Source organism: Vollenhovia emeryi, unplaced genomic scaffold (assembly GCF_000949405.1).
Source record: "Vollenhovia emeryi isolate VEMERY1.0 unplaced genomic scaffold, V.emery_V1.0 DF939129.1, whole genome shotgun sequence".
Taxonomy (NCBI): domain Eukaryota; kingdom Metazoa; phylum Arthropoda; class Insecta; order Hymenoptera; family Formicidae; genus Vollenhovia; species Vollenhovia emeryi.
Window position 1 is genome coordinate 822,766 of NW_011967237.1, and position 27,267 is coordinate 850,032.

Here is a 27,267-nt window from a genome sequence, read left to right on the forward strand (position 1 = left end):
AAAATCGTGTTCTTCAGTTCTTTATTATCCAGCGCGTATCTCAGCTCTGCGCGAAGGAGATGTATGCTTAGGGATCGGCATGAATCGAGAGGGCTTTCCGTGAGATAGTACAGTCAAAATAGAAACCCAGGAACATCCAAAATTTCGTACGTTTCTTAACTTTCAATCATTCATTGTCGCGTGATATCTTCCAACTTGTCGTTCGGGAAAAATTGTAATTGTCATCAGGTAAACAATTTGCTTGAGCACTGCGGCAATCGAAGGAAGAAAGAATTTGGGGTAGGACGATGTTTTTGAAACGTCAACTGAAACGAAAACTTGGATAAAGTAGGCGTAGAAGGGATCTAAATCTTATTGCGTTACTATCGTAGCATAAGCGCATTACATTTTTCAATTTTACAACATTTTCAGCATTGATCAACTCGCGTGTTACCCGAGTTTTTCCATTGGGTTTTCACGCGTGTACACCGCCAACTACACTTCTACGTACACCACTACGTACTATTTCAGCAGCCTCGGCCGTTTTCCGGATTAACGAACCCGAGGGCTGTGGCGACTTATTGTCGGTATAAATCAAACGACCTTAAACTAATACAGCCCATTATACAAGTATAATTTACAATCACGCCGTAGTCCGGTGTAGTAGTCCAAATTGTTTGTACAATTACTCGATCAGGTAGTCCTTAAGAATCCATTCATCTTCTATTTTTAGCCACGCGTGTTCGCGCGGTTGTACGTACACGGACGCGGTGAGCTACGGCGCGCTGTTTTTAGCTTGCGCGCAAACAACATTGAGCAATGGGTGCATCGGGGATATCCGCCGGACAATCGAAGGTTCAGAGTGCATAATTACGCGCGGTGACGGTACCCCTTAAGTTAACCGGGGAACTGCCCGCACAGGACGACATGGATATGTACGCGCGTGTACATACGTAACGTGTTTGGCCACCACCGAGCGCGTCGTTTTTTGTTTCAACCGGGTTGCAATGGCCGGATTTACCTGCCCTTTCAGCGGCACTGCCGGACTTCTTTTTGTGGCGCGGGGGATATCGTCTCCAGCGCGTGGGATTTATGTCAACAGACCTCGGACAATGGCCGAATTGAAGGACGGCGGAGGGTTTCTGCAAATTATTCAGCCCGACAACATCGGACATCGGCGAATAATTAAGAGCGCGCAAAAAGCACCCAAGGATCTGTTGTGACAGAACGGGCATTTAATTGATCTTTGAGGGCGGGCAAACAGCTCCAGCTTCCCGTGCTCCGGGGGTACGTGCTTCGGCGTGGCGTGTCGAAAATAACTGCGGAGTTGGACAAAGTTGCAATTACGTGGAATACGTACGCCTCGATCGTCTCCCGTATCTACCTCAAGATCAATTGCAAACGCGACACGCACAGACTCCGAAAATGTCCCAAATTCTTGATGAAGGGCCCTTGAGAGTCAGGCTTGCGCGAACGAACGTGCGAGTCACTAAATTATTAGCGTTGATCGCAAGAACAGTTTGCGCGACAGCTCGCTTGTATAACATCCCGGACTTTGCGCGAAAGATGCCGTATCTGAAAAATCCCCTTCTCTCCTCTCCTTCATAATGCAAGAGACAAACGTGAGAGAAGTGTCCTCGCCGCGGAAACGATCATTCAGCGACTTCGTACGATTACAAGCGTCGAACAAAAAAAAACGGACTCTACAATTTTTTTTCGCCGAATATTTCGGCGAAGAATTCGCGTCCGGCCGCCGCCGCGATGCAACAATGTTCGCGAATGTATTCAGGAATGTTGCATGGCTTTCGGAGGACGCTGTACCACTCGATAGGCACGCAGACCGAAAACAACAGGCCGAGTTATTTCGATCGGCCGTTGGGAATCTTCGAATTCTACAAGTCGCGGAGTAGCGATACGAAAAAGTACCGGAAGGGTTGCCGCAAAATCGAGCCGAGGGAACGTAGGAAGATCGCGGCGGAATGGCGGGAGGAGAAACGGGGTTGGGAAGAGAGATAGTACAGGCAGGACTGTGAGGGGGGGAGGGAGGGGGGAGGGTGGCGGGAGGGACGACGGCGAAGGAGAGGAGGAGGAAGAGGAGCGAGAGAGGGAAAGAAAGAGGAAAGAGATGCACCGCGTGCGAATTCCCTCCTCGCGGGTTCTGCGCGCAGTGCGATGCCTAACCCCGGGGGCACAGCGTATACCCCTTTTCCCGCCCACCCGTTAGACGAGCACGCTGCACTCCCCCTCCCTCTGGCGCGTCCTCCCGTCCCTCTCCCACCTGCGGGTCGCCCCGCGACACCCCGTCCTTCTCCCGCCGCGCGGCCCCCCTCCACGTCCCTTCCACGTTGCACAAAGTTGCAATTTATAGCCGTCTCTCTCAGCCCCATTCGTCCCTCTCTCCTTCCCCCACTATTGTTCGCCTCCCACCCCGGTTTTCTTACCCCCACCGCCGGGGCCGCCGAGACACCCACCAAGCGGCACCAGCTACGCCAGCTCTCGAGTGCCCTCCGTGCATCTCCCTCCCGCTCGCCGAGAGCACTCTCACGGTTGTCCTCCTCGTTCCCCTCCCCCTCCCCGATCGCACTCTCTCTCTCTCCCACTCGCGCGTTGCGCCGTCGGACGATCGGCGCGCCGAAGTGCGGCGACAGGCGTCGCAAATTCACTCCTCGCAACTTCGGCTCCGCTCGGTCGGTTCCGAGCGCCGGCCGGAGGAATTCGCCAGTATGCGCCGCGCTGCCTTGCCGGCAAGTTGTACGTAGTGAATAGATTCTCTCTCCCGAGACCGATAACGTTGCGAATCGTCGTTTCTCTCACGAGTCTCCACGAAGCGTTCGCCTACCGCAGATTCTCTCAGCCCTCCTTGCCGGCGATCGGGGAAACGCGCGGCACACGCCCCCCCACCCCCCTCTGCCCACGGACTTGCTCCATTTCGGAGGACTCACGTCATCCACGTGCGTGTGCGTGCGTGCGTGCGGCGATCGGAGCAGCGCGATCGGGAGCCGATCGCGCGCGCGCGAAAAAGAGAGAGAGCCCCGGCGCGCGCGCGCGCGCGCGCGGAGGATCCGAGGGTATCGATGAGAGATATCAGGGGGAACGGTCTCCCAAGGGCAACGAGGGCACCAAAGGCCAGCACCGCCATCGCGATCACGCCGTCGGCGGTCTCTACCGAAAATCGCGCCGCCAGGCCGAGCGTGCAGGAGGAGAGGAGCGCACACCGCGCGAATCACGCCGCGATACCGCGCCGGGCAGCCATCGTCTGCGACGACGTAGAGAGCGTAGATTCACCCGCTCGTGCGGCGGGCCAAGTTCCTATCAAAACATGGCCACGTGACCCCCGGACGGCACGGCTTGTAAACACAGTTTGACCACGTGGTCTTCTCCCTCTCTCCGCCGCGCCGAGCGCCTATCCGTTTCTCTCTCTCTCTCTCTCTCTCCTCTCTCTTCTTTCTCACTCTCTCTCTCTCTCTCTCTCTCCCTGTCCGCTCCGCCGCGCTTCGCGTTCCGGCTATCTCGCTCCTTCCCTCTCGCCCTCCCCCCGCCGCCACTGCTCCGCTCCGACGTTTCTCTCGCTCGCGCGCGCTCTTTCGGCACGCAGAACTCCCGTCGGAATCCTCAGTTGGTTCACCGCCGTCGACAGTCGCGCGCGCGCGAGCACGGTCGCAGCCGATCCGTTTCCCGCCGCGAACTCGGCGCGCAGACCCAACGTCTGCCAACGACGCGCGTGCGAGCGTCGGAGTCGCCGTCAACGTCGCCACGCACCGATCCCCCGCGGCCGATCGGTCACCGCCGCGCGGTTCAATGGTGATGTGTTGAGGAAACTGCCGGTGTCTGGAAAGGGTGAAGAGACAGCAGCAGCAGTGGCAGCGACACACTGACTCCGAATCGGAGGCGCGAAACGAGTCTTCCTCATCCGAGCGCGAGGACGCACAAAGGCCGTCGAGTACGCATACACTCTCGCACACGTATACACATATACAGGCGCGCAGACACACACACACACACACACATACACATAGATTCATACGTGTGGCGACCCTGGTGAATAGTGCGAGTCAAAACGCAGGCCGACCTGTATCCCTTGGGCGCGCGCGAACGGATCTTCTCGGTGGCGCCGATCGTCGGTTACCGATCTCCGCCGGGGAGCCGCGCGTACGGTCCCGCGCTCGATCGCGAATATCGCCCGAGCGCGCAGCACGGCCCGGCGAACATGATGGATTCGGTGCCGGTCACGGCGTCGGGGTCCATGACCCCGTCACAGCAGCAGCAGCAGCAGCAGCAGCAGCAGCAGGCGCAGAAGAAGGGGGTCTCGTTCGAGTTCTCGACCTCGCCGGACCTGGAGAACGGATTCGAGCCGCAGACTCGCGCGCGATCCAACACATGGCCGCTGCCACGGCCGGAAGGGTACGTGGAGGGCAGCGCGCCCGCCGCGAAGGAGGGCGCCGAGGGCGGCACGCCGCCCCATCAGGCGCAGCTCGCCCAGGGTCTCCTGCCAGTGAAGAAGAACTCGTCGAGGAGGAACGCCTGGGGCAACCTGAGCTACGCCGATCTCATCACCCAGGCGATCACCAGCGCGCCCGACCAGCGGCTCACCCTCTCGCAGATCTACGAGTGGATGGTCCAGAACGTGTCCTACTTCAAGGACAAGGGTGATAACAACAGCAGCGCCGGTTGGAAGGTAAGTGGATTTTGCGCGTCTCTCTCTCTCTCGCTCGCTCGCTCGCCCTCGAGTTTGCGTTTAACGCCTGCCTCCGAGGCAGAGCTCGGGTTTGCCAAGATCTAATTTAAGTCACAACATTGAGATGCTTTTCCCGAAACGTGTCTTAGATCAGGGACGCGAACCGCAATCGAGAAACACGCGCGCGCGCTCGCGCGCAACTATTTAACGTTAAATCTCTCGGTCTCTCGAGAGACATTTCGAGAGACGCACGGGCAGAGGCGCGCACACGTGTGCGTCCGAAATATATATGTACGTATATCGTTAGAACGATATCGGATGACTGTGATGAAACGCCGGAGCTCGTGCCGACATTAATTCCGCCTTAATGATCTCATATCTCGGAGTAGTTTTTCGTCGCTCTCCGCGTGCCAAGACGCTCCTCCCTCTTCATCTTCTTAACGCGATTGCGCGATAGACGATCGTAACAATTCACCGAAAATCGATGACTCGCGTGAAACGCGATAAAAACGTCAAACACCGTTCACGTTCTCAACGTGTGGCCAGTCGGAGTTTCATTTAGTGCAAGAGCCGCGCGATTTTTATCGCGGAGCGAGAATCGGGTAACCGAGTTCGAGGTAACATGCGCGGCGTGAATGCGAGAGCCCAAGGCGCACCACGGAGTCACGTTTACAGCGGTACGAAGACTTCCGTTTCGTATGGAAACAATTGTGACACGCGACAGTGCGAAGGTTAGACGCGAGAACTCATCCGGCTGGAATTTGTGCGCACGTAACGATATTTTTCATGATTCACGTTACGCGATTACGTTACGGACGGACGTTTCAGGGAGACGCCTGAGAAGAGCTTCTATTTCGTAATTAATGCGTTTCTAAGGCTCGGTACCTCCCAGCGGTACAATGCTCGGAAAGTGTATTGCGTCCCTTCTCTCGCGACTAATTTTTAGTTTAGACCGAATACAATTTATGCTAATTATTGGCACAAATTTTATATATGTAATATTATAACAAGAGTATAAGGCCAATAATATACGAGCAATATAATTGCCAATAAAACATTTAAAATTCAGTTATGAAAGAGTTTAAGCGAGGAGAGAACCGCTGAGGGCATTGTCCTATACAGATTTGCGGCATTACTGGGCATTACTAGACATTAGTTTGGGCATTAGGCCTCGCTGGTGCATTACAAAGATAAAGCAATGCCCACTGGGGCATTACTTTATCTTATTGCCTTACTTTATCATTGTAGTGCATTACAAAGATAGGCCTAATGCCCAAACTAATGCCTAGTAATGCCCAGTAATGCTGCAAATCTGTATAGGGCAATGCCCTCAGCGGTTCTCTCCTCGCTTAAACTCTTTCATAACTGAATTTTAAATGTTTTACTGGCAATTATTAGCACAGGGTAAGGTGACCAAATTCGGATCAGATACAACGTGCGGATCAACAATTTGATGGGTCGCCAATAGGCGACGCAGAAACACACCCTTTATCGATGATGACAATATAAGTAGCATAAAGTCGTAAATATCTAAAGGAGTCAGGCGAATTACTTTGAAATGTCGCTTGTTAGCGACTCGTCAAATTTTTGATCCGAATTTGGTCACCTTACCCTATTGTAAAGCACTGGCTTATGAACTACTTTTGAAAAAGCGTCAACGCATCTTGCGATTATTTCTGCGTTCACTTTTACGGTTTGCTTCTAACAATAAGTTGAACTTAGCTCACCTTAGATTATCTCACGATTGTGAAAATACTACTCACACGTTCTCTTGCTTCACCTTTTTTTTTTAATTAATAGAGCGAACGGCCGCTATCTCGAGTAGTTTGGAAAAGCGCTGACAAGAACAAACTTATCAGTGGGCGATAAAAGAGATAATAAAATATTATACATCGGGCGCTTCTCTTTCTGCAGCTGAATCTATTTGCCCATATAATCCATATTATATGTGCGTCTCGTAAGCTTTAAAACTACAACACTTCATTTTCATTACAATACAACCTTTCACGGGAGATAAAAGACTATCATTGTCACCGTAAAAGTCATCAAGAAGCGGAAGGACAAAACTGATTGCTACGCCTAAAGCGGAATGTACAATCAAACGGTACTACAAGTTGTTAATTATTAATTAATAATGAAACAATTCATATATAAAATGACAGTTGATCTTTTAATGACATTAAATGAATGTAACGCAGATATGAGTCGAACAAAACGTTAGAACTGCAAAGCGAATGTTTATGTTGAACTATTTAGCGTGGCACGCGCATAATTAAAACGTTAATAATGCATTATAGTGTTTATAATTATAAAGCTCGAGCCGCTGGCTCGGCAAAGCACGTTGCATACGATAGACGAGATGTATCGTTTCACATTACGATGTGTCGCTAATTAGCTGTCAAATTTGAAGTAATTCAATCTTGGAAGCTTGTTGCTCGCGGGGAAATGCGTAATATTTTTTTCCCCGCGAAATTACCGTGAAATGCCGCGCGAATCCACTTTGTTCGGGCGACGCACTTTACACCGTAATAAGAGGAAAAAGAAGCTCGCTTGAAATGAGAAAATTTTGCTGCGACGTTCCAAGTTTGTTTAATTTGATATATTCTTTTCTAAATATCCTCCATTATCTTCGGGGCTATCGGGACAGATGACTAGTTTGGTCTTCAATTTCCAGCATTTTATCGGCCGGCGCAAAGAGCTTTAATTTCTCTTCTCTTTAGTACAATCGACCTACAGCGAGACACTAAAAATCTTAACTTTGTATACAGTAGAATGATCAGAATAACATAGTATTTTCATTCCTCCCCTTCCGCGTTTCCTTAGAACTCCCGTACGTGATTTTACTCTTACACAGAGAAAACGATTTCTTTCGATTTAACAAATTTTGTTGTATCCAAACAGATTTGATATTTGGAATGGTCGAAACGAATCAATGTTTGAATTAATAAGTACGATAGTTTGAATTTGAAATAATATATATCTTTGTCAGAAATAAAATATTTGTTTAAAACAAAAGGAATATTCTAATTTATCTAAACAATATTATCGTTTCATTCAAACAACATTATCGTTTGATAGAAAATATGTGAAAAAAAATGTATATGCACACATCTTCCTCCCTCTACCTTAGAATTTTTCCTTCATTAGAAGAAGAAAGATAAACACTGAATTAGCGCACGATGTTCAGCCGTAATAAAGGATAGACCATTAAATGATTAAGACTGCGTCTGCTGATGTGGTCGCTCATATATCTGGCTGCCGCGATTTTACTTACACACTGAAAAAAATTTCTTGAATATGGACGAATCAGATAATTCCTTTAGGATTTACCAGAATTCCTTTAGGATTTACCAGAATTTCTGTAGGATTACAGGAATTCTGGTAAATCCTAAAGGAATTATCTGATTCGTCCATATTCAACCAGAAATTTTTTTCAGTGCAAGTTCGGCGGCCATTTAGTGGCAGCACCAAACTTTATAAGCGCCTGGCCAAATAATATAATTATTTAATCGAAAGATATTACTTCAAATAATAGTGTTTTTTCTAAAAAATAATACAGGGTGTTTGAATAAAACAACAACATTTTTATTCAAAACATATAATGCTTCATATAAGCATATGTTGTTTTAATGAAACGAATTTCAATCAAATAAATAGGAATACTAAATCCAAAGAAACCTTTCTCTCTGTGTATTTATCGCTCATTCTGTTTTCTAACGTCGATGACCGGACACATTGTACAACGAAGTCTCTGACTTCCAACATAATTTTCACATCTCTAGTCTGACGAATCTTGTAAGTTTTTATTATATAAAAAACACCTCAATTTCATTTTCTGTTACGCAAGATCTCATCTTAATTTAGTTTACGTGTTGTTTTTCTGTTCCTCAGACATTTGTAGGTACTTTTGTAAGTTCGTTACCTGAAGAGGGCCAGTGTATTACTGGCCGAAACGTTGTGATTTATTATGATAAAGAATTGCCAGTAACGTCGTTTCCACACTGTTTCGACCGCTATTTGCATCGTATAGACGGTGGATTGCGAGGGGGAAACCGCTGACCAAAATCTCGTACACCAATGCCCAATAAATAAGATAAAGTAATGCTCGGTAGGCATTACTTTATCTTATTTATTTTGTTTTACTCGGACTCACATGATAATTCAAGTGGCCGCCATCTGTGCCAGGTCCTAAAGGCGTTTACATTTGTAATTGATTTATATCTTAAAAGGATCGAGTTAAGAATTTAGTTGTTACCTTGTTTTATCTTATTTGATCTTTAATAACGTCCCAGCAAGGCCTAATGCCCAAACTAACGCCCAAAAAATGCCCAGTAATGCCGCAAATCTGTACACCACAATGCCCTCAGCGGTTTCCCCCTCGGTGGATTGTGTGCCGGGGAAAAAAGGATGTAATTGAGCACGCTTTTAACACGTTAACTTTCTTGCCACCTTCTTACAGATATATTTTTATTATGCATTTTTACCAGCTTAAGAAACGACCGACCAATAGGATCGATCTAGGGACCAATGAGAAACGAGTGAGATCGAATATGGCTCGAACACACAAGCTTATTCAAATTCTTGATTTCTCTACTGGCGTCACTAAGTTGCCGTTCAATTCTCTTTTTAATACAAATAAAATGGCGACAACTATCGAAATTACACAAGTGACGTACCGCCTGTCGAAGAACTCCACACTTACGCAAAGCTACATTTATTCAGTTAGCTAAGACTAACGTTTGTTATACGAGTCCTTTGTTCCTTTGAACTTGTGTGTATTACATGCGAGCCTTGCGCAAGTAATTAATTTGTTAATATTTTCCGGTTTAAATAAAGGTAAAAAGTTCTGGCTCTCTTTCGCGTCCGTTCAATTATCGCGGCTGAAACGATATGTAAAGTACATGAAACGGCTAATATTTCTCTACTTGATTACGCATTAATTACTGGCGCTTTAAATTTATTTCGTTGCAGTGTCGGCGTGCAAAGTGCGAAGAGATTCGCCGGAAGTAAAAAATATTTTTACGCAAAGCCACATTTGTCAACTAATATTTTCTTCGACGGGAGAAGGTCTCGTTGGTTAAGGATTAACGGGTCCTTGTTCCTTTGAATTTGTGTTTATATTATACATGCGAGCCTCATGAACTTAATTAATTTGTTAATATTTCCTGGTTTAAATAAAGGTATAAAGTTCCGGCTCTCTTTCGCGTCCGTTCAATTATCACGGCTGAAACGATACGTTAAGTACATGAAACGGCTAATATTTCTTTACTTGATTACGCATTAATGCTTTAAATTTATTTCGTTGCAATGCCGTCGCGCGACGCGCGAAGAGATTCGCCATGAGTAAAGAAAAATATATTTTCTTCATTGTGAACTTGCAGCGTTTGGCACTTATACTGTTTCTAATCCTGGTTTATTACCTACATTCGGAAAGACGCTGCTGGGCGACACTTGAAAGAAAAAGATCGATACCACCGCAAAGAGCCTAGACTCGCGATCGCAACAGTTACGGATAGACACGGCGAAGTTATTTTGACACAGTCGCGCTATGGAGGAAGTTGTTGCGATTCTCCGGTATCCGGGGTTAACAGTCTAGGGGCGCAAAGGCCTTTCATAACTCTTCAGCGCCTAATGTGTCAGTTGACAAATGCGCCTTCCATGTTTCCCCGGGTCTCCGTTATTTCAATGAAATATTAGAAATTACCGGTTAGGCACCTACGGCACTTAGCCACTCAATTATCGTGTGTCGAGCCGACGCGTCAGGCGCGCGGCAAGAATCCGCGCTAAAAATCCACGGTGGGCGGGAAAGAGGGGGCCGCAGCTGCGGACTTGCGGATGCAAGTCGCGCAGAGTGGCTGGTGACGATGACGACGACGACGACGACCACGACGACGACGACGACGACGACGGCGGCGGCGGCGTGCAATCACGTGGCGCGGTCGAGCCGAGGGAGAGAGAGATATCTGTATCTTCTCCTGCGCGTTTCCCGCGAGCGCGCGGGAATGCATACCGACGCAAAATGCAGCGCGGGGAGCTTAAGGCCCGTTCGCACCGTTGCGTCCGTGCCGTTGTGTGTCGCCATCGCCCGCGGCTGCGGTCGCAGCCGCCGCCGTCGCCGTCGCCGCCGCCGCCGCCACCGCCACCGCCGCGGCCATCATCGTCGACGTCACGTCGGGTCGAAGTACACGCATAAATCGATGCCACCGGACGGACAATCGTCGTCGCTCATTTCGCTCTCTCAAACGTCGTACGGCGTGCATTATTTATGCGCGGGATTGCGCTGCACGCGAAAGCGCCCGAACAAAAGTTCAGGGATACGTTCTGAGAATTCGCGGAAGAAAGAGAGAGATTCCTGCGTGCGCGTTTAACGACTCGTTTCGTTGAGCGGGGGTCTCACCGGAGGCTCCTCGGACGTTCCGTCGGCGGCCACCGGCGGGTCGTGACGCAAGGGAGATCTCGCTATTGTAGTCGCATACCCTTTTAATACAGTCCGAAACGCGGTGATCAGTTTTGTTACGGCTCGAGATAAAGCCAACGGCAGACGATACTATTTTTCCTGCTGGATTGCTTGAGAGAGCCAATAAGGATGCAGAGTTTCAGAACAGATGACTTAGGGCCAGTTTCACAAGCATCGGTTACCTGCTAACTGCAGATTAATTGATTCTCTGTCTCTTCTTGGATAATTGAACAGAAAAAAGATAGGGAGTTCACTTGGCTCTGGTTAACAGTTAACTGATGTTTGTGAAACTGGCCCTTCAGGCTTAAAGCCAACGGCACACGATACTAGTTTTCCTACTGGATCGCTTGCGAGAGCCAATAAGGATGCAGAGTTTTAGATCGGGTGACTGAAGGCTGAATCCTGATTGGCTCTCGTAAGCAATCCGGCAGGAAGAATAGTATCGTGTGCGGTTGGCTTAAGAGTTTGGGAGGCTCGGCTTCTTATTTCCCTCTTATTGCGTCTCCGCCGCGCGGTTGCTGTACGGTCAATTATATCGCTGGACGTTGCCGGTATTTATGGTAACACGGTTGCAATTCGAGTAACGCGTTGCGAGCACAATAATTGCTGCTCCCTCCGGCGTGCAATCGCGCCTCGCTCATCGGGGAATTTTATTAGGCCGCGCGTGCGATAACGTCGGGCGCGATACGTTTTCAGCGGTGCGTCCCGTCGAGATGCGCATTATGAATTGGCCTTTACGCGCGAATCGGCCAGCCTCCGTAGATGGAAGGGAGACCGGCTCGTCAGGTCTTAGACGTGGCCGGCACCGGCGAGGTACGACTGTACTCTCGCGGTTCTAACAGACCGCGACAGACCTCGTCCATGAGATTCGACATAATGACGACGTTAAAGCGTCCGATTCACTTTGCAAATCGCCACTGGATTTACGAGCGGGCCGACGAATCTCTCGCGTCGCGAGGAATTTTATCGCGTAATTTGCCTTCCTGTAACGACAGTCTGTATCGAGCAACGCCTGCTATAATGATCGCTATATAGGTATTCGCGGTCCCGCAGAGAGACAGCGAAGAGAGAGAGAGAGCCCTTGAGCCGTCGCCCTTGGATAGAGCTTCTTCTGTAATATGGCACTGGTCCTGTAGTCGAGTCCAAGTCGGCCAGGACTAACCAATAGTCGTGAAATATCTTCCCTAGGTTTTGTCCCTGCACTGCTTTTTAGCCGCTTGATTTCACGGCACTATTAGTCGCCTCTGACGACACGGAAGGTTAGCCTGGATGATCTATTCGTAAGCGGATTAACACGCTACCTTGGATAGAGCAGGCTCCTTCTTCCTGCCTGCGTTAGCGCAGCGTCTCTAGGCGCAGCGCGCGCACGCGAGAGAGAAGAGGTGTCGAGGAGCCGTGAAACCGGCCAAAAGGTTACTCATCCGTCTGGTTTAAGACCAGCGTCGTTCGCTGGCGCCCGTCATTACGGGGCTCTTCCTACCGTCTTCCTCCGCGCTGGTCCGGTGTCCGTCCATGGCGATTAGAGGCGGCCCCGCGCCTCTTTAATGACCGACGGAGAGGAACTCGGGATAAATGTCCGGCCGTCTCGTCGCGGTATCTCCGCGCTGTTACGGCACGGTAGATACTGGAACACTACCGGTCAGTGAAATCGGAACGCCGCGATGAATACTGGATCCTTCTGTGAGATCGTTTATTCACCGGATTATCTCCGGCCCCTCGCGGGGCGAGGAGACTTAACCGCCGCGTCTCCCAGAAGCCGCGACTTTATCTTCACTGGATTCTTCGATACGGAAAATTATCGCGATCGTTAAATTTAAGGTACGGGCTTTTACGGTATCCAAGTTATTTGTGTCACTTTCTATACGAATATTATATGGGAGGGTAATATATCGTCGCGGTTGTGCGAAGGGAAAATTGAAAACCTTGACCATTTTTCGCAGCGTTAATTATTCTGCATGGCATTTAATGGTTATGTAAGAATTATGGTAGAGGAAAAGGATGGAGTATGTTTATTTTGTGGAAATGGCGGGGGCAGAATAAAACACTTGGTGGAAGCACGTAGGGTAACAAAGGAATGGTTTAGAAAGGCAATAGCGAAGGGGAGCGATGGATTACATAAGGTGAAAGCTGAAATTTTGAGAAAATTTTGGAAGGAGAGAAAAAGAAACTGAAGGGGGAGAAAGGGGAGACGGGAAAAGGATAAGAGAACATAACAATACAGGAGATACTTAGGATGGTAATTAAGGGGGCATATACACCTAGAAGACCAAAAAACGTTAATTTTCTGGAATTTTTTTCTGGGAAACTGTTGGAGTTATCGGATTGTCGTTTCTTGTAGTTGAAAATGTACATTTTAAAGAAACTTCGTGATTTTTTTTATTAAAGAATCTCGCAAAATGTCAGAGATATGGCGTCGTGAAAAGGCAGCCCGGAAAAAATCACCCAAAACGGTACCAGATCTATCTTCGCCAAAAATTAACTAAAACAAAAAATAGCACGGAATATTAAAATATATAATAATAGTTTTGGCGTATCGTAGCCGATTTCAAAAATACTGATTTTTTACAAAATGGCGGGCGTTTAAATTTGACGTAGCGATTTTTAAGACAAAATCCGTTCGTTTCCTCGCTAGAAAAAAAACTATGAGTCCTAAAAGAAAACCCCCCTACGATACGCGATAGATAATTATGTGTTGAATAACCCCTATAAATTTCAAGCAAATCGATTCAGTGGTTCTCGGGATATTTCTGGTACCAGTTTGAAAAATATCGTTTCGAGAAAAACGCGTTTGAATATTCAACATATGTTTTGGTTAAGGGGGCATATACACCTAGAAGCAGAGATGCAAACTTTGGGGCCGAGCACCATTGAAGTGTTACACTCGGTGCTCACGCACACAAGCGCAATCATATCCGTGTGCTGCGCAGAGCGCTCTGCGCAGCACACGGACATGATTGCGCTTGTGTGCGTGAGCACCGAGTGTAACACTTCAATGGTGCTCGGCCCCAAAGTTTGCATCTCTGCCTAGAAGGCCAAAAAAACGTTCATTTTCTGGAATTTTTTTCTGGGAAACATACATACATACATACATACATACATACATACATACATACATACATTACATCTGGGAAATTTAGGAAAGATGTTAAAAAAAAAGTTGCCTAAAAATAGATATCAAGCCATTGTACTGTCAGGGCTGTAACTTCGTCATTTGTCGAAATTATGACTTGAAATTTGCACCAGACATTCTCGAAACATTAAACTTTATGAATATGTAAAAATCCAAAAATTGATTTTTTTCACCCTCCTAGGTGTATATGCCCCCTTAAGATTAGTTAAGAGAGAGATAAGAATGAAAGATAAGATGAAGATAAGAAGAAAGATAAGAAGCGTGAAGGGATGAGTGTGGTTAAGTAATAAATGTACACCAAGTCCACTTCGTGACTGTATAAGTTGAAGTTAATAAATTATATATCACGTATATATACGAATTGTGGTGGAGAAATCATGGCGCCGTTATTGAGACTGAAACTTCGTTACGTTGTAACGAGGAATTTTTAAGGAAACACTGTAAGTTAATTGATATTTTAAATAGGACCAATTACATAGCGATCAGTAAGCTCGGGAAAATTACAAGTGCACCTAGATAGCTTCATGGTGTTCTGATTTCTCTGAAGAGCACTTGCGTGACACCATCTCACGCGAAGTTACCTTGTAATTCTGACGTCGTTGTTTCGATTAGCGCGATAACCACGCGTCGACACGGAACGCAGTGATATACCGCGCGAATATAAAAGAGAGACGCGATTGCGATCTTGAAATAAAATAGGAATCTGCTTGTCGGGGCAGCGATAGAAATTCGTCAAGATTTCACGGCGGTTGTCGATTTGAAGCCTCAGACGCGAACTTCGGCGCCAAAGTTCCGTGTATAATACAATTTACAGATACGCGAAGTCTGTAGATTCGCGTCCGTGTAGCATTAACAAAACGAAACAGTTCTGCGCAGAGTGATAGGCGGGATCAAATGTATCGATCCTGCGTTACATCGAAGGTAATTAATGGTAAGCGGTGATGGGACGAACTGATATTATTGGGCAACGATAAAATAGATACGACTGATGCTATAGTCTCCAGTTCTGCCGCTCTATGGTCTGATTTGATAGTTACAACGGCCGATACGGATTGAGTATATTAAAACGAGGCATAAAGGCAGTAATCGACCATATAAACTTTTAACGAGACATCATCGACTTAATGAAAAGCAGTCGCTGCTTCTTAATATTTCCGTCGGGCCGGCCCGTAGGATTGATTGCGAATCATCCTACGGAACGAAGCACATACTAGACTTTGCGTATTTTATCTGATGTATAAAATAATTTAAGAAAAAGAACTTAATTTCGTAGAGTAACATAATATTTCCGCAGTAAATAGCAGAAAAAATTAAGTGATAATAATGATCTAGCTAATTACTGTGCGCTGTGTCGTTAATTAACATAAAAAGTTAGAATTTAAGCGAACAATTATTAAGGAACATTCGTTTTTTTTTAAAGATACGAAATAGAATGTAAAATGAGAAGTAAAATTAGAAGAGAGATATGTCAATTGAGAGAGGCATCGAAAAAGTTGTATTCTGACATGAATAAATGGGTCTCGAAGTTATTGTGTAATTAGAAAATATTTTGCTCTCTGAATGAGATTGTACGCGGATCGGACAATCGAAATGAATAGAGTTCCACATTGTAAAACATTTAGTTTGATTCGGGATGCGTGTATCGTCTAATCTCCCCCGCGTGAATGAATTAGCGGAAGCGTAAATCATGCAAAATCGCAAGCGAGCACAAAGTGCTATAACCGGCGGAGCGAAAAACTCGCTCGCAGCCCCGAGTTTTTCCATGGAAAAGCGCGCGTTTTACCGCGCAGTCATTAAGCAAGGGTTAACGGCGCAATTAGCGTGAATCACCGGCGGGCAGTCCAACATATTTCGAAAATGACTTGCATCCGCGTCATACACTATGTAACCGGATCAGAGGATCAAAATTTGCGAGCGCGTAGATTTTCAAAAATTCGGATTCGATTTTTGCTCAGCAAACATTCAATCGATTCTTATTTCTCTTTTCCGTAAGTCTGTCAAATATTTTAGCAAACACGCCAAGTTTATGATTGCACGTTTAAAGCCCGTAAAAGAGTGATTTGCTGTGTTAAAAGATTAAAATTGAAAACGACGAAATTACCTACTTCGCATTCGCATCCCTGACTTGTTCGGGAAATCCCTGAAGCCCTCGTTCTCGGTCGGAAATAAAAGTCTCTACGAATCCACATTTTGTGGGTATTCTCGTCTTATTTTCGGACCTCCATCGTGGTCTCAAAATTCCTTTCCTCTACTTTGTCGCATTCCCCATGCGCGATGTGTATTTTCAGTTACAGACGCGCACGGTTCACTTTAAAGGAGGCTTTCCGCGTTATTTTTGCACGAAACTGCAACGACCGGCGTCGTTGCCGCGTCTCTCCCTCGCCAATCATTCTCTCTTCCAGCTACTCTCTCCTCGATTTCTCATCTCTCTTTCTCTCTCTCTCTCTCGTTCTATCTTTTCCTTTTCGCTTCAGCCTCCGTATGCGGCCCTGCAACGCTACCACGTTGCCAATATCGTCATCCCGGGATCATCTGCTCCTCCGCCCACTTTTGGGCCCGGTGCGATCGAGACCGGTAAAAGTTACCATCGAATTCCTCCATTCATCAATTTCTCGAGCCATTTCGGGTGACGTTTAGGTCACGTTAACTCACTCTTGTACCATGCCTCATTTCACGTTGAGAGAATCTTTTTTTTCGGGAGGGAAAAGAAGCGGCATTTTTATACGGTTTGTTGCGAAAACCTGGCTTCACTGACAGGGTTTAGAATTCAAATCGCGGTCCCGACGCAACTGAAAAAATTAAGATCAAGTTTTATATAGAGAAGTAGACACTGCATATACTTTTTATACCTGATTATCCGAGGAGAAACCGTTGACCAAAATGTTGTACACCAATGCCCACTTACTTTATCTCATTATCTTATTTTATCTTTATAAAGCCGCAGCAAGATCTAATGCCCAAACTAATGCCCAAAAAATGCCTAGCAACGCCCAGTAATGCCGTAAATATGTATACCACAATTCCCTCAGCGGTTTTCCCCTCGTGGTTATCTGAAGTTTCTTCCAAACGAACTAGGAAATCTAAAATTCTTGGGAGAGCAAAGCGAGAATTTTATTTCAATTGTACCGAAATGGAAACTTTCTAAGTATTACTTGACGGTTAGTCGAACAATCTTTATACAGTGATTTGCACGATAACAAACGAGATGGATATTATAAATTGTACATGATTTTAAATATCTGAATATCTGGACTATTGAATGTTGAGAAGTTTGAATATCTGGACCGAAAGTTTACGCAACAAGGGCCAGTTTCACAAACATCGGTTAACTGCTAACCGAAGGTTGGCTGATTCTCTATCTCTTCTTAAAGAGTAAGATGGAAAAGGATAGGGCAGTCGATTGAACGTTTGTGAAACTGGCCCTGAGTAATGTATTCGGCAGTAGACTACGTAGTATTAGTTAATATTTCGCTGCGTAGAATTCTTTAGCGTAAGAGAATCTGTAGAATGCTCGAATAATGCCATTCTAAGACATCGGGGGCGTTAAATAAATCCCTTAGTTATTGCAGTAATAGGTCATCGTAAAAGGATAGCAATTTCGAAAGGTTAAAGGCAGGTCTCCGTTTTATGTTATACGCAATTAAATCGAAGAAAGAGTATGCTACGCCCACTTCGTAGCTATACAGGATGTATCAAAAGTCACGCACTTTCTCTCGCCTACGAAGACGATTTCCTTGGGCTTTGGAAAAAGCTGGGATCACGACCGTTCACGCAATCTTACGTAATATGCGACGAAGTGTCTTTACAGTCAAATAAATTAGAGTTGCAGTAAATTAAATCGGTTACAAAATACAAGTTTTTCTATTGACAAATTTTATTTACGGAATATTGTAATTTCTATCAATTCTGAAATTCTAAAAGTATAATTAATGATTGACATGCTTCAAAAAGTAACATAAAAAATTATTACGATGTGAGAGAAATAATGCAAAGTATATTTTGTTGATAAATACTTTTTCTATAATTTGTAATTTACGGGAGAATACAACTATCGATGGATTAAAAGAATGGCAGTTGCTGGAAAGGGCGTCGCGATGAAATTAATTAACAAATAATTTACGACAGAACGACTTAGATTTCTCGTCAAATCTATCGAGAGAAAACTATGTGTGCGACTTGTGACGTAGCCTATAGACTACGGGACTCGCCGTATCGAAAGTATATCTGTCTTCCTCCTTTAAAATGCACTCTGTCAGCTGTCAGTCCCCGGGGCTTCGTGGTCAACACTCTACTTACCTTGCCTGGAGCAAGGCTGCGATTTCCTCACTGTAAATTGCGACAGAATCATGCTGGCTGCGCTTTATAGCCGCGCTTCTCAATTCGCTCTTCTGTACGGCGCACGACATCGCACCGAGTCCGCCTTTCTCCCGGTAGAATTTCTCGCCCGGAGCGATTTTCTCGGTGACTCTCGGCGAGCGTTTCGTTCAAGCGCAAGGCGGCTTCTTACAATTTGAATTCCACCGACCGAGCCGGTTCGCGGCCGACTCCTCGAGACCCAAAAATCAGTGTAAAAGTGGCCAGTCGGTTCGACCTGGGATGTGACGAATCTTCACTGGCAAATTTCCGATCTCCCGCAGACCTTTACACGGCAAAAATTTTTGGTTCTAGCTATATTCGAAGGTCTATTTAAGGGACTCTGGGGATAATCCCTTTGGAACGAGAGGACCTTCAGCGGAAGAATGAAACTTGATCAACGATCTTTTTGACTCTCTTTGACATTTAAAACGCCCTCGCGTCTCCGAGTTTCCGTTTAGACGTTCGGTTAAAATTTATTTCAGAATTAAGTAAAGAATTACTTTTTGCCGCCTTTTTTGCGGATAGAAATTTAAATATTTCGAATAGTCACTTCCAATAGTAGTTTCCTCTAGTTTCTCATAGTCCGTAAGTTGATACCTTGACATTTTCGACGAGACAGTACAAATTAAGTCCAAATTATTTAAAGGAAAGAAAAAAAACGTATTTTAAGGGGATTATAATTTAAATCTTCGTTACTGTGATATTTAAATGTCGTGCATTGAAAGGTCGCTAGAAACGATGACATTTTTGAATGAGGATTTTCGCCTGAAATTTAAATGATGAAACCGTCCTCGACATTTCATAGGCAAGTGTCGCCGGCGACGTCAGTGTTCCGGTGGCGCTTCTACACGCTCTCTTCCTCCTGCGACGCGCGGCGAGTAGTCGCGTGTTGCATGCGCGCCGATCGACGCTCGCGCGTTCCACGGTGACGTAACGCGCGCCAGACATACGCGCGCAGTGTAACCGCACTCTTCACGTAACGTACCCTTGACTCTCCTAATGAGTATCGCACATTCGTTACGTACGTTGCGCTTCGCGGAACGGATATACACGCTCGCGGACGAGCGAGCGAGCGAACGAGCGAGCGAGATGCGCCGCGAATTAGCGCGAACGCGGCAAATAATATCCACATGCAACTCGTGCATGATCCGACGCTCGCGGTAAAGATCATCGACATATATCGATTGTTACGTCGCAATAGATATATCTCTCCAAGCCGCTCCAAGCCGAGATAAGGAAAATTACGAGACGTCGTCGGTCGGCGCACTATAAGCTGTAGAGCAAGTACAAAATCTTCTCTCGTTATCTCGTTAGCGCGACTACTCTGGGAAAATAACAGATAGCAACCCATTTTGGGGCCCACAATTAGCAATCGAATTATTTGGATTGTCCGTAATCTTTTACGAATTGTATTCCGCGTAATTAAAAATCGCAATTAGCTATTCTATCTGTATCCAAGATTTTAGAGTAATACTAATCAATTCTCTCAATTAGTTCTGTCGATATTCAGTAACGCAAACATAATGTTCACCTAAGAGGCACTAACCGAAATGTTAAGTTGCTTAATTACAAAAAAAAAACGGTCAAAATTTTTCAATCCAAATAATTCGATTACTAATTGTGGGCCCCAAAATGGGTTGCAGTCCTTTTTTCCCCTCAGAGAATTCGAAGCTTAATTATCAAAATGTTATAAACAATTTCGCAATTGTTCAGAGACCGATTCGCGAGGACGTAGGAGCCTGTTTAGTAACACTAGACCTTCCAGCCTTAGGCTGAGCACGAAAGCGAAGGAGGGAGAGTTCGAAGTGGAGTTGCCGTCTTGCAATGTAATTAGCATGCTTCTTTGTGTGCATGTAAAAGAGCATGCACCCGACCACTTTATAACTATCTTGTTATACCTTCACGCATTTGACTTAATCTCTTCATCTTATTTCCGGTAGTATCCTTACGATATGCGTACTTGCCACGCTAAGACCCGATTATTATGCTAAGCGGCCGCTGCCTTTCGTGCCACTAAAACGCAACGGAGCTCGTGACGTTTCAGCACTAGACGGTATTTCCAAGCAACAGTTGTCGGTCTAATGTAGCGTAATTTTAATCTGCGACGAGGAACCCCCGCGAGATCAACGCAGGTCACGTCATCGGTGGCTGGTCACGAGAGGTCATGGCGTTAAACTTTAGATATCGCGCCGAATAAACATCCCGACCAACGAGACGCCCGACGCGAGCTGTGAAGAAATATGTGGCAGCTTATGATAAATGTGTCAATAACATCGTGCGTGAACGCGATACGCCGGATAAGTCGGATCCGTCGGATTTATACGCCCGCGCGTATTTTTCTGGCTCTTTGCGACAATTATAACAGGCGTCTTGCGCGAGTACGCGTAACTCGGAACGAAAGCAGAGTGACCGATGTAAAATTGCACAGGGCGGAGATTTCGCGCGGTCGCGTCGCTTAGCTATCGCAAACGAATAGTTGTAATCGCCATCGCGATTATATGGAATCGTGATCCGCGGAGAAAATGTTCAATCCCATTGCAATCGCTATACGCGTCACCTCTTTCAATGATCATAATCAACTGCGCGTATGATTATTGTGATGATATATTAACCAGGAAAAGAGATTTAATGTGTGCATAACGACAATGAGTTAATAGAATTCCTCGGTTAAGTAATTGACGAATGAAGCAGAGCAAATGAGCAGTAAGTTGCGCAACAAAAGTTAAAGTTTTAATGATGGCATCTTTTAAAGTTTGTTTATTTCATGCGGCGTATTACTCTCATATTTTCTTCGCAATTCGACATAGTTAGATATGTAATTTTAATAATAACGGAAATACAGTGAAAAATTAATAATAACAAATAACGCAGTTTTTCGAAATGCGTACGCGGCGAAAGAAAATTAATTATAACCGGGGCATATGATAATCATGCCTCGTGCGTGGCAGGGAAATTGATTCGTTATGAATTATTATAAAATAATCCCCCTGTTTTTTTTTCTTCAGTGCCGACGTACTTGTAAAAATACGCGCATATCTTAAAAAAAACGTATTTTTTCCACTTCTTTTTCTCCCATAAAATACCCGAGAGAATTAACTCTATTTATATTTTGCGAAATCGAAGAAATTTAGAAGCCACTCGCTGCAAATTCTGCTTTATAAACATCATTATTATACCAATGTGATTTAATTCACGAGTTCCCGCCAACCTGTCTCTCGCCCGACCATTTTTCACGTATAAATCTCCATCTCCGTTAAATCGCCATCGGAGCGAAGGTGAGAGGAACAGCGCGGGGCCGAAGGAACGTAAACTCGAGCGTTCGCGAACGGCCCCGTCCCGGTGGTGTTTCATACTTCCACGATGCATCTGTACCAATTGGGGCCTGGCCCCCGATTCGAGGCACTGACCTCTCGTGCCATTTAATCGCCCTTCTCCTCCAAACTCCTCCCTCCTCACGCGGCGACGGCGACGTCCAGCATCACCATCTTCGTCGTTCCTGCACGCGACGCGACCCTAATTTTTTTTATCCGATCCGACGTCGTGCTATGTCGTCAGCTCTTGTCTTTTTCTCTGACGCGCAACAGAGCTTGTTGTACGCGTCATCTGCATACGTTATTTCCTACATGCGCGGATACGCTCGTTACACGGCTGCATTTTGATAATCTGCGAGTGTGTGTGTGAGAGAGAGAGAGTCTTGAAAAATTTTCCGACGCAAATTTTTTTCAATGTAAAAAAACCTTAACTATTTCGACGCGGGTGTAAAGGGACAATTATTTTGACTCTCGCGCAAGTTTTATTTAGTATTTATTGCATATTCCGTTATTTGCGTACGAGCGTTATATGTTTTTGCTGTCACTCGTAAAAAAAAACTTTTTTTAACTAAACGGCGATTTCGTGAATCGCATTACTGTATGTTAATTTGCATATGTACATAATCGTTTTTAAAAACTTCATTGAGATGCATAGAAAAATTTTGTTATGAATGAAATAATAAGTTGCCCCGATTAGCATAACAGTCCAGCTTTGAAAATCAGTTATTTATTTTCTTACTGGTCTACATAAAAAAAGATTGTTTTATACACTTCCGGTCGACCGTGAGTTCCCTCGGTGCATTAAAGTGATGACCGATCGCGCGTGAAGACGTAACATTTAGGGCAATTAGAAAATTAGAAAAAAAAACAATAGAACAACTCTCGATGCAGAGACCGTCATCAACGGTGACGTGTCTATTTTAAAAGCTGCAGCTCATTTCACTAAGATACGGGCGTGTCTTATTCTGTTATACTAATAAAGGGTCGCCTACTTCGCGCGACGTTACATCCACGGACACACACGTGTGGTCAGATAGGAGCTAGACAAACGCGTCGCGTGCTCGAATTACATGTCAAGGAATCGATACCCAAGAGCCGATACTTCTGGTCCCATGATTTATTCCCCGAGACTGTCGTACACGTCAACGACTGCGAACGCGATCACATTAAATCTTAATTACATTTACGACGCGTCATTTCATTACGAGTCGCGGACACGTCGGCGCGTCGTTCTTTTCCAAGTCATACATTCAAGAGCAAATTGAGAAACAAAAAGGGGGAGGGATAAACACCCGGGGAGAAGTCTGCAACTTTTTGAATAAATGCAGTTTATATAATGACGTACAAACGTGCGCGAAATCACCTTTGCTATTTTGCGTATTTCCGCGAGAGAGGTATTGTAGCCGTAGGGCACGCGTGTACTTTCCGCGTCATTCTAATTAAAGCTTTCCTTGTGTTTCCCGCGGCGCGGCGCAAAAGAGAAGACGCGGTTTTATTCATATTTCGTAGAGCACTTTCATCTTTTGAAGTGAACGAGTAAATGAATATTTCTAATAATAAACCTAAGTCGCGGACTAATAATGTAAAGGAAAAAAAAAATCCGAGCACATCTAAATATTGAATACGTCTAAAAAAACACGTATGTAGTATAATATTTTTATAATATTTACGGTATTAGCACAATACTGCCTCGAAGTAGTTAAATATAATACATCTGCGCGCGGCTTGCGGTAAAAAAAATATATTTTCTAATATAAAGCAGGGTATATATAACAGAGGGAACAGAGATATAGTTCGATAATTACGAAAAATTGTTACTTTTTACACTAATTGTAGTATGGGACTTGATAACGAATGGATGTGATGGACGTGAAAAGAGCTGAATATCAGCCGAATCCTTTCATTTATATTCCCTTTTTTTTCATTCAGATGTTACCGTACTGTTGAATCTTCAGTTTCAAAAAATGATATATCCAGATACGTTCGTTTCCTTTTTTTTCCCTTTCGCTCGTCCTCCGTATACACTACGCAGGCGAGTGGTACCTGCGCGATTTTTCGAATGAACGACAGTGACGTTAATATGGACAAAGCTATTATCAATTTATTTGAATAGGTGGACTGTTCAAAAAGAGTACAAAGGATTAATTAATTTAATTTAATTAATTGACCCTTTGAGCTTTGCGTTTCCTTCACGATTGACAGCTTCATAATTATTTTTTCGTATTTTAAGTCATCAGTACGTGATTTGCACCCCATAGCTAATAATTAACAGAAGGGTACGCGTTTTAGCGCATAATCATATAATTACATTCAAGGAATACTCTAATGAATTTTTAATCTTGGTTTTAATGTTGGAGCATGAAAAAAAAATTTAATTTTCATACTACTAAACTGAGAGCTGGACAGTGGAATATGGAGTCTCCAGTATTTAGCGTTTTTAAATTTTGTACAATAAAGAGGATTATATATATGTGCACTTGCCTGAAGTTCGTTTTGATCACTAAAATCATATTTAAATGCCAAAGTGCATTATGATAAAAGTCTTCTATTTTCATCTATTTATTCGTCTTCGTGTCCGTAGAAAGAATGGGCATCGACGGCAAGATCCGCTTATCTCTGAACCATATTGAAACCCGATATCGTTGCAATTGAGGAGAAAACTCCGCGAAAGATTCTGATAAGGAATTTTGGCCGAATTTCGGCAAAAGAATTATTGGCAATATCGCAAATCTATATATTCGGAATGCGAGACGTCGTCTCGAAATGCGGGCTGAACTTTAGACACGAGATTTCGCTTGAACGCCATTCTATTTCGTGAGCGCGCAATAAAGTGTACAGTGATAAAATATCCATCCTAACATGTGTTTTCAAATTTTTGGCGCGAGTCTGTAACGAGAGGATACCGAGGTGAAAATATCCCGAATGGCTGGGAAATTTAACTGAACCTTAACTTGACCGAAATTAAGCATACAGAGCAATTATAGGTACGTGGGTCATTTGAAAAGTTTTCGGAATGAATTACAGATGGCCGCACAGACGTCATACATTAAACGAAAAGTTCCGAACCTTCTATAAGCACGTACAAAGTTCCAATTCGTTCAAATAGATACAGTTTTTTATACATCTTTGAATAAACGTATCTGCGCGATTTTTGAAAAATGAATAAATTCGAAGGCACACGACACTACTTTTCCTACTGGATAGCTTGTGAGAGACAGCCAGGATTCAGCTTTACAAGTCACCTTATCTTAAAAAAAACTCTGCTTTGTTATTAGTTCTTGCAAGACATCCAGTAGGAAAAATGGTCTCGTGTGCCGTTGGCCTAAGCTCGAACTACCACTTTTTTCCACGGTTGAAGAAATTCTTTGTTTAGAGATAAGGAAAGGGACAGTTGACAGATATTTATTTGACAAATAGGGTTTCGAATAATCGACCTTAGAGCACAAGTAGCTCAAATGAATTGACATAGAGAAAGATCATATTGAAACATAAAGAAATAAAAATAATTATAAAAAGCCACGAGGGCTCTTTTATATTCCCAAAGCTTTCAAATGGCCCGTGTATATTTGACACCGTTATCACATTATTCTTTTATACAAATTTCGATTATTTATTTTTGCAATAAGTTGTACTTTGGCTGAAACGTACATACGCGCAATTGATACTATCTTTGTATTTTCCAGGCGAACGTTAAAACCAGCATAAATTTGCAATATCGTGCGATAATTTAGGATAACATTAACTCGTACGATAGCAATACCTAACGTTTTTCGTTATTGAGCACTGAAAAGTCAATTTGCTAAGAGCAATTATGAAATTTAATGACCATCGGAATCTCGTCCATATCATGAATTATGAAATATGTTTCGTTTTATTTTATCAATAACAATGGACGAATAATATTGCAGGATATCTTTTCACTTCTTTTAAGGTATTATAAATTTATTGTCCTATTGGAAGTCTTGATGATGAAATGTCAAATCAATAAGCAGATACTTTGCAAGCTGCCGAATTGCACATCGGTCGTCGCAGCTAGAAACTTCGCAAAGATATCACGTTAGACTCAGATTGTAGTTTTTGCATCCTCACTCTTCCCCCGATTCCAGCGGGATCTGTCCGATCCAAAAAGCTTTACGAGCTCTCCAGATATGTATTACGACTTCAAAGTAAAGAAATTATTGTCTTCTCCGCGGTGACTAACCGTCTGCTAGCGGCGGGAAGTTTTAATTTCTTCTCGCGTTCCCGTTTAGCAACTTTTGAATGGGGGAAAAAAAGAGTTTCATACACACAGTGCACGAGCGGTTTTGCGGTGCAAGGTACAACTGTACAAACACGGTTAAATGTTGATTTTGGGATGTCTGCGGCACACGCTTATCGCGTCGCGCGATTTTACCGTGTTCTGGAAGATGTCACTTGTAACGAACGTCACCAATTTCTTTAGCCCGGGCGTTTTTTTTGAAAATCTTTCGTTAGCACGAATGAACGCGACGGCGGCGAAAAATAATTTGCGGAATTGATACGGTAATAGGCGATTGATGAAGAGAGATACAATTTCATCGCGATAATATCGCGACGAGAAAAACTAGTGCGAGAAATAGCGTTAAGAAATTTGCCATCTCTTAATATTAATCTAATATTACTATTGTAATATTATTTCTCTAAGACATCACCTTGAACTAATTAAATCAGGCGAAGATTCTTAAGTATAAGAAGAATAGTAATGTCAGAACACAATATAAACATATATTTGTACAGCGGGGAGTCTTTATCTTATAAATATATCGTCGAGCAATATCGAATCTTAGATTTCTTAATCTACACATTTGAAAGGTATCGAATGAACAAATCACCAGCACAATCGAAGCAGTCGTTTATCTTGATCCATATCGTAGAGAGCAAATTGCTGATATAAAGTGCCGGTATCCGTTTTCCTCATTCATATGGACAATTGCGTCGGCGAATAATTCTTCTCGGATGATATAATTGTTGTGGGCATGATTATTCGAATGTTTGCTAAGATTTATATAAAGACAAAATATATATGTTGTATATACGCGTGGCCCACGCGTCTCCTCAGACATCAAAGATATGATACACTTTGTCGGATAAGTGCGAATTTGTCGGAAAGGAGAACGCAGTAAGTTAATCGCGGCGAACAACAGGTGTATAATGAGACAGTAAACACTTATCTAGGCTACGTAAATCGTCGTTATCCTCGACACGCGCTCGGCGCATTAAATGCGCGCGGATCTACGCGCGGCAAATATCGGCGATTTGTTATTTGCGCGGGTAATAAATGAATTCAAGACGCGGAGGAGGCGTAAACAATGAGACGCCACCGCGGGGGGGGGGGGGGGGG

The 27,267-nt window shown here is 44.5% G+C and overlaps 1 protein-coding gene across 2 annotated transcripts in view; it reads left to right on the plus strand.

Annotated features, from left to right (window-relative positions):
* Window positions 1–2,883: 2,883 nt before the first annotated feature.
* Window positions 2,884–27,267, plus strand: part of LOC105568396 (forkhead box protein O) — a 186,644-nt gene continuing 162,260 nt past the window's right edge. For both annotated transcript variants that reach the window (XR_001009432.1, XM_012024044.1), the window contains exon 1: window positions 2,884–4,654. Coding sequence is in view for 1 of the 2 variants with exons in the window: in XM_012024044.1 (XP_011879434.1) it covers window positions 4,187–4,654 (468 nt within the window). In the remaining variant the exon portion in view is untranslated. The remainder of the gene's footprint in view (window positions 4,655–27,267) is intronic.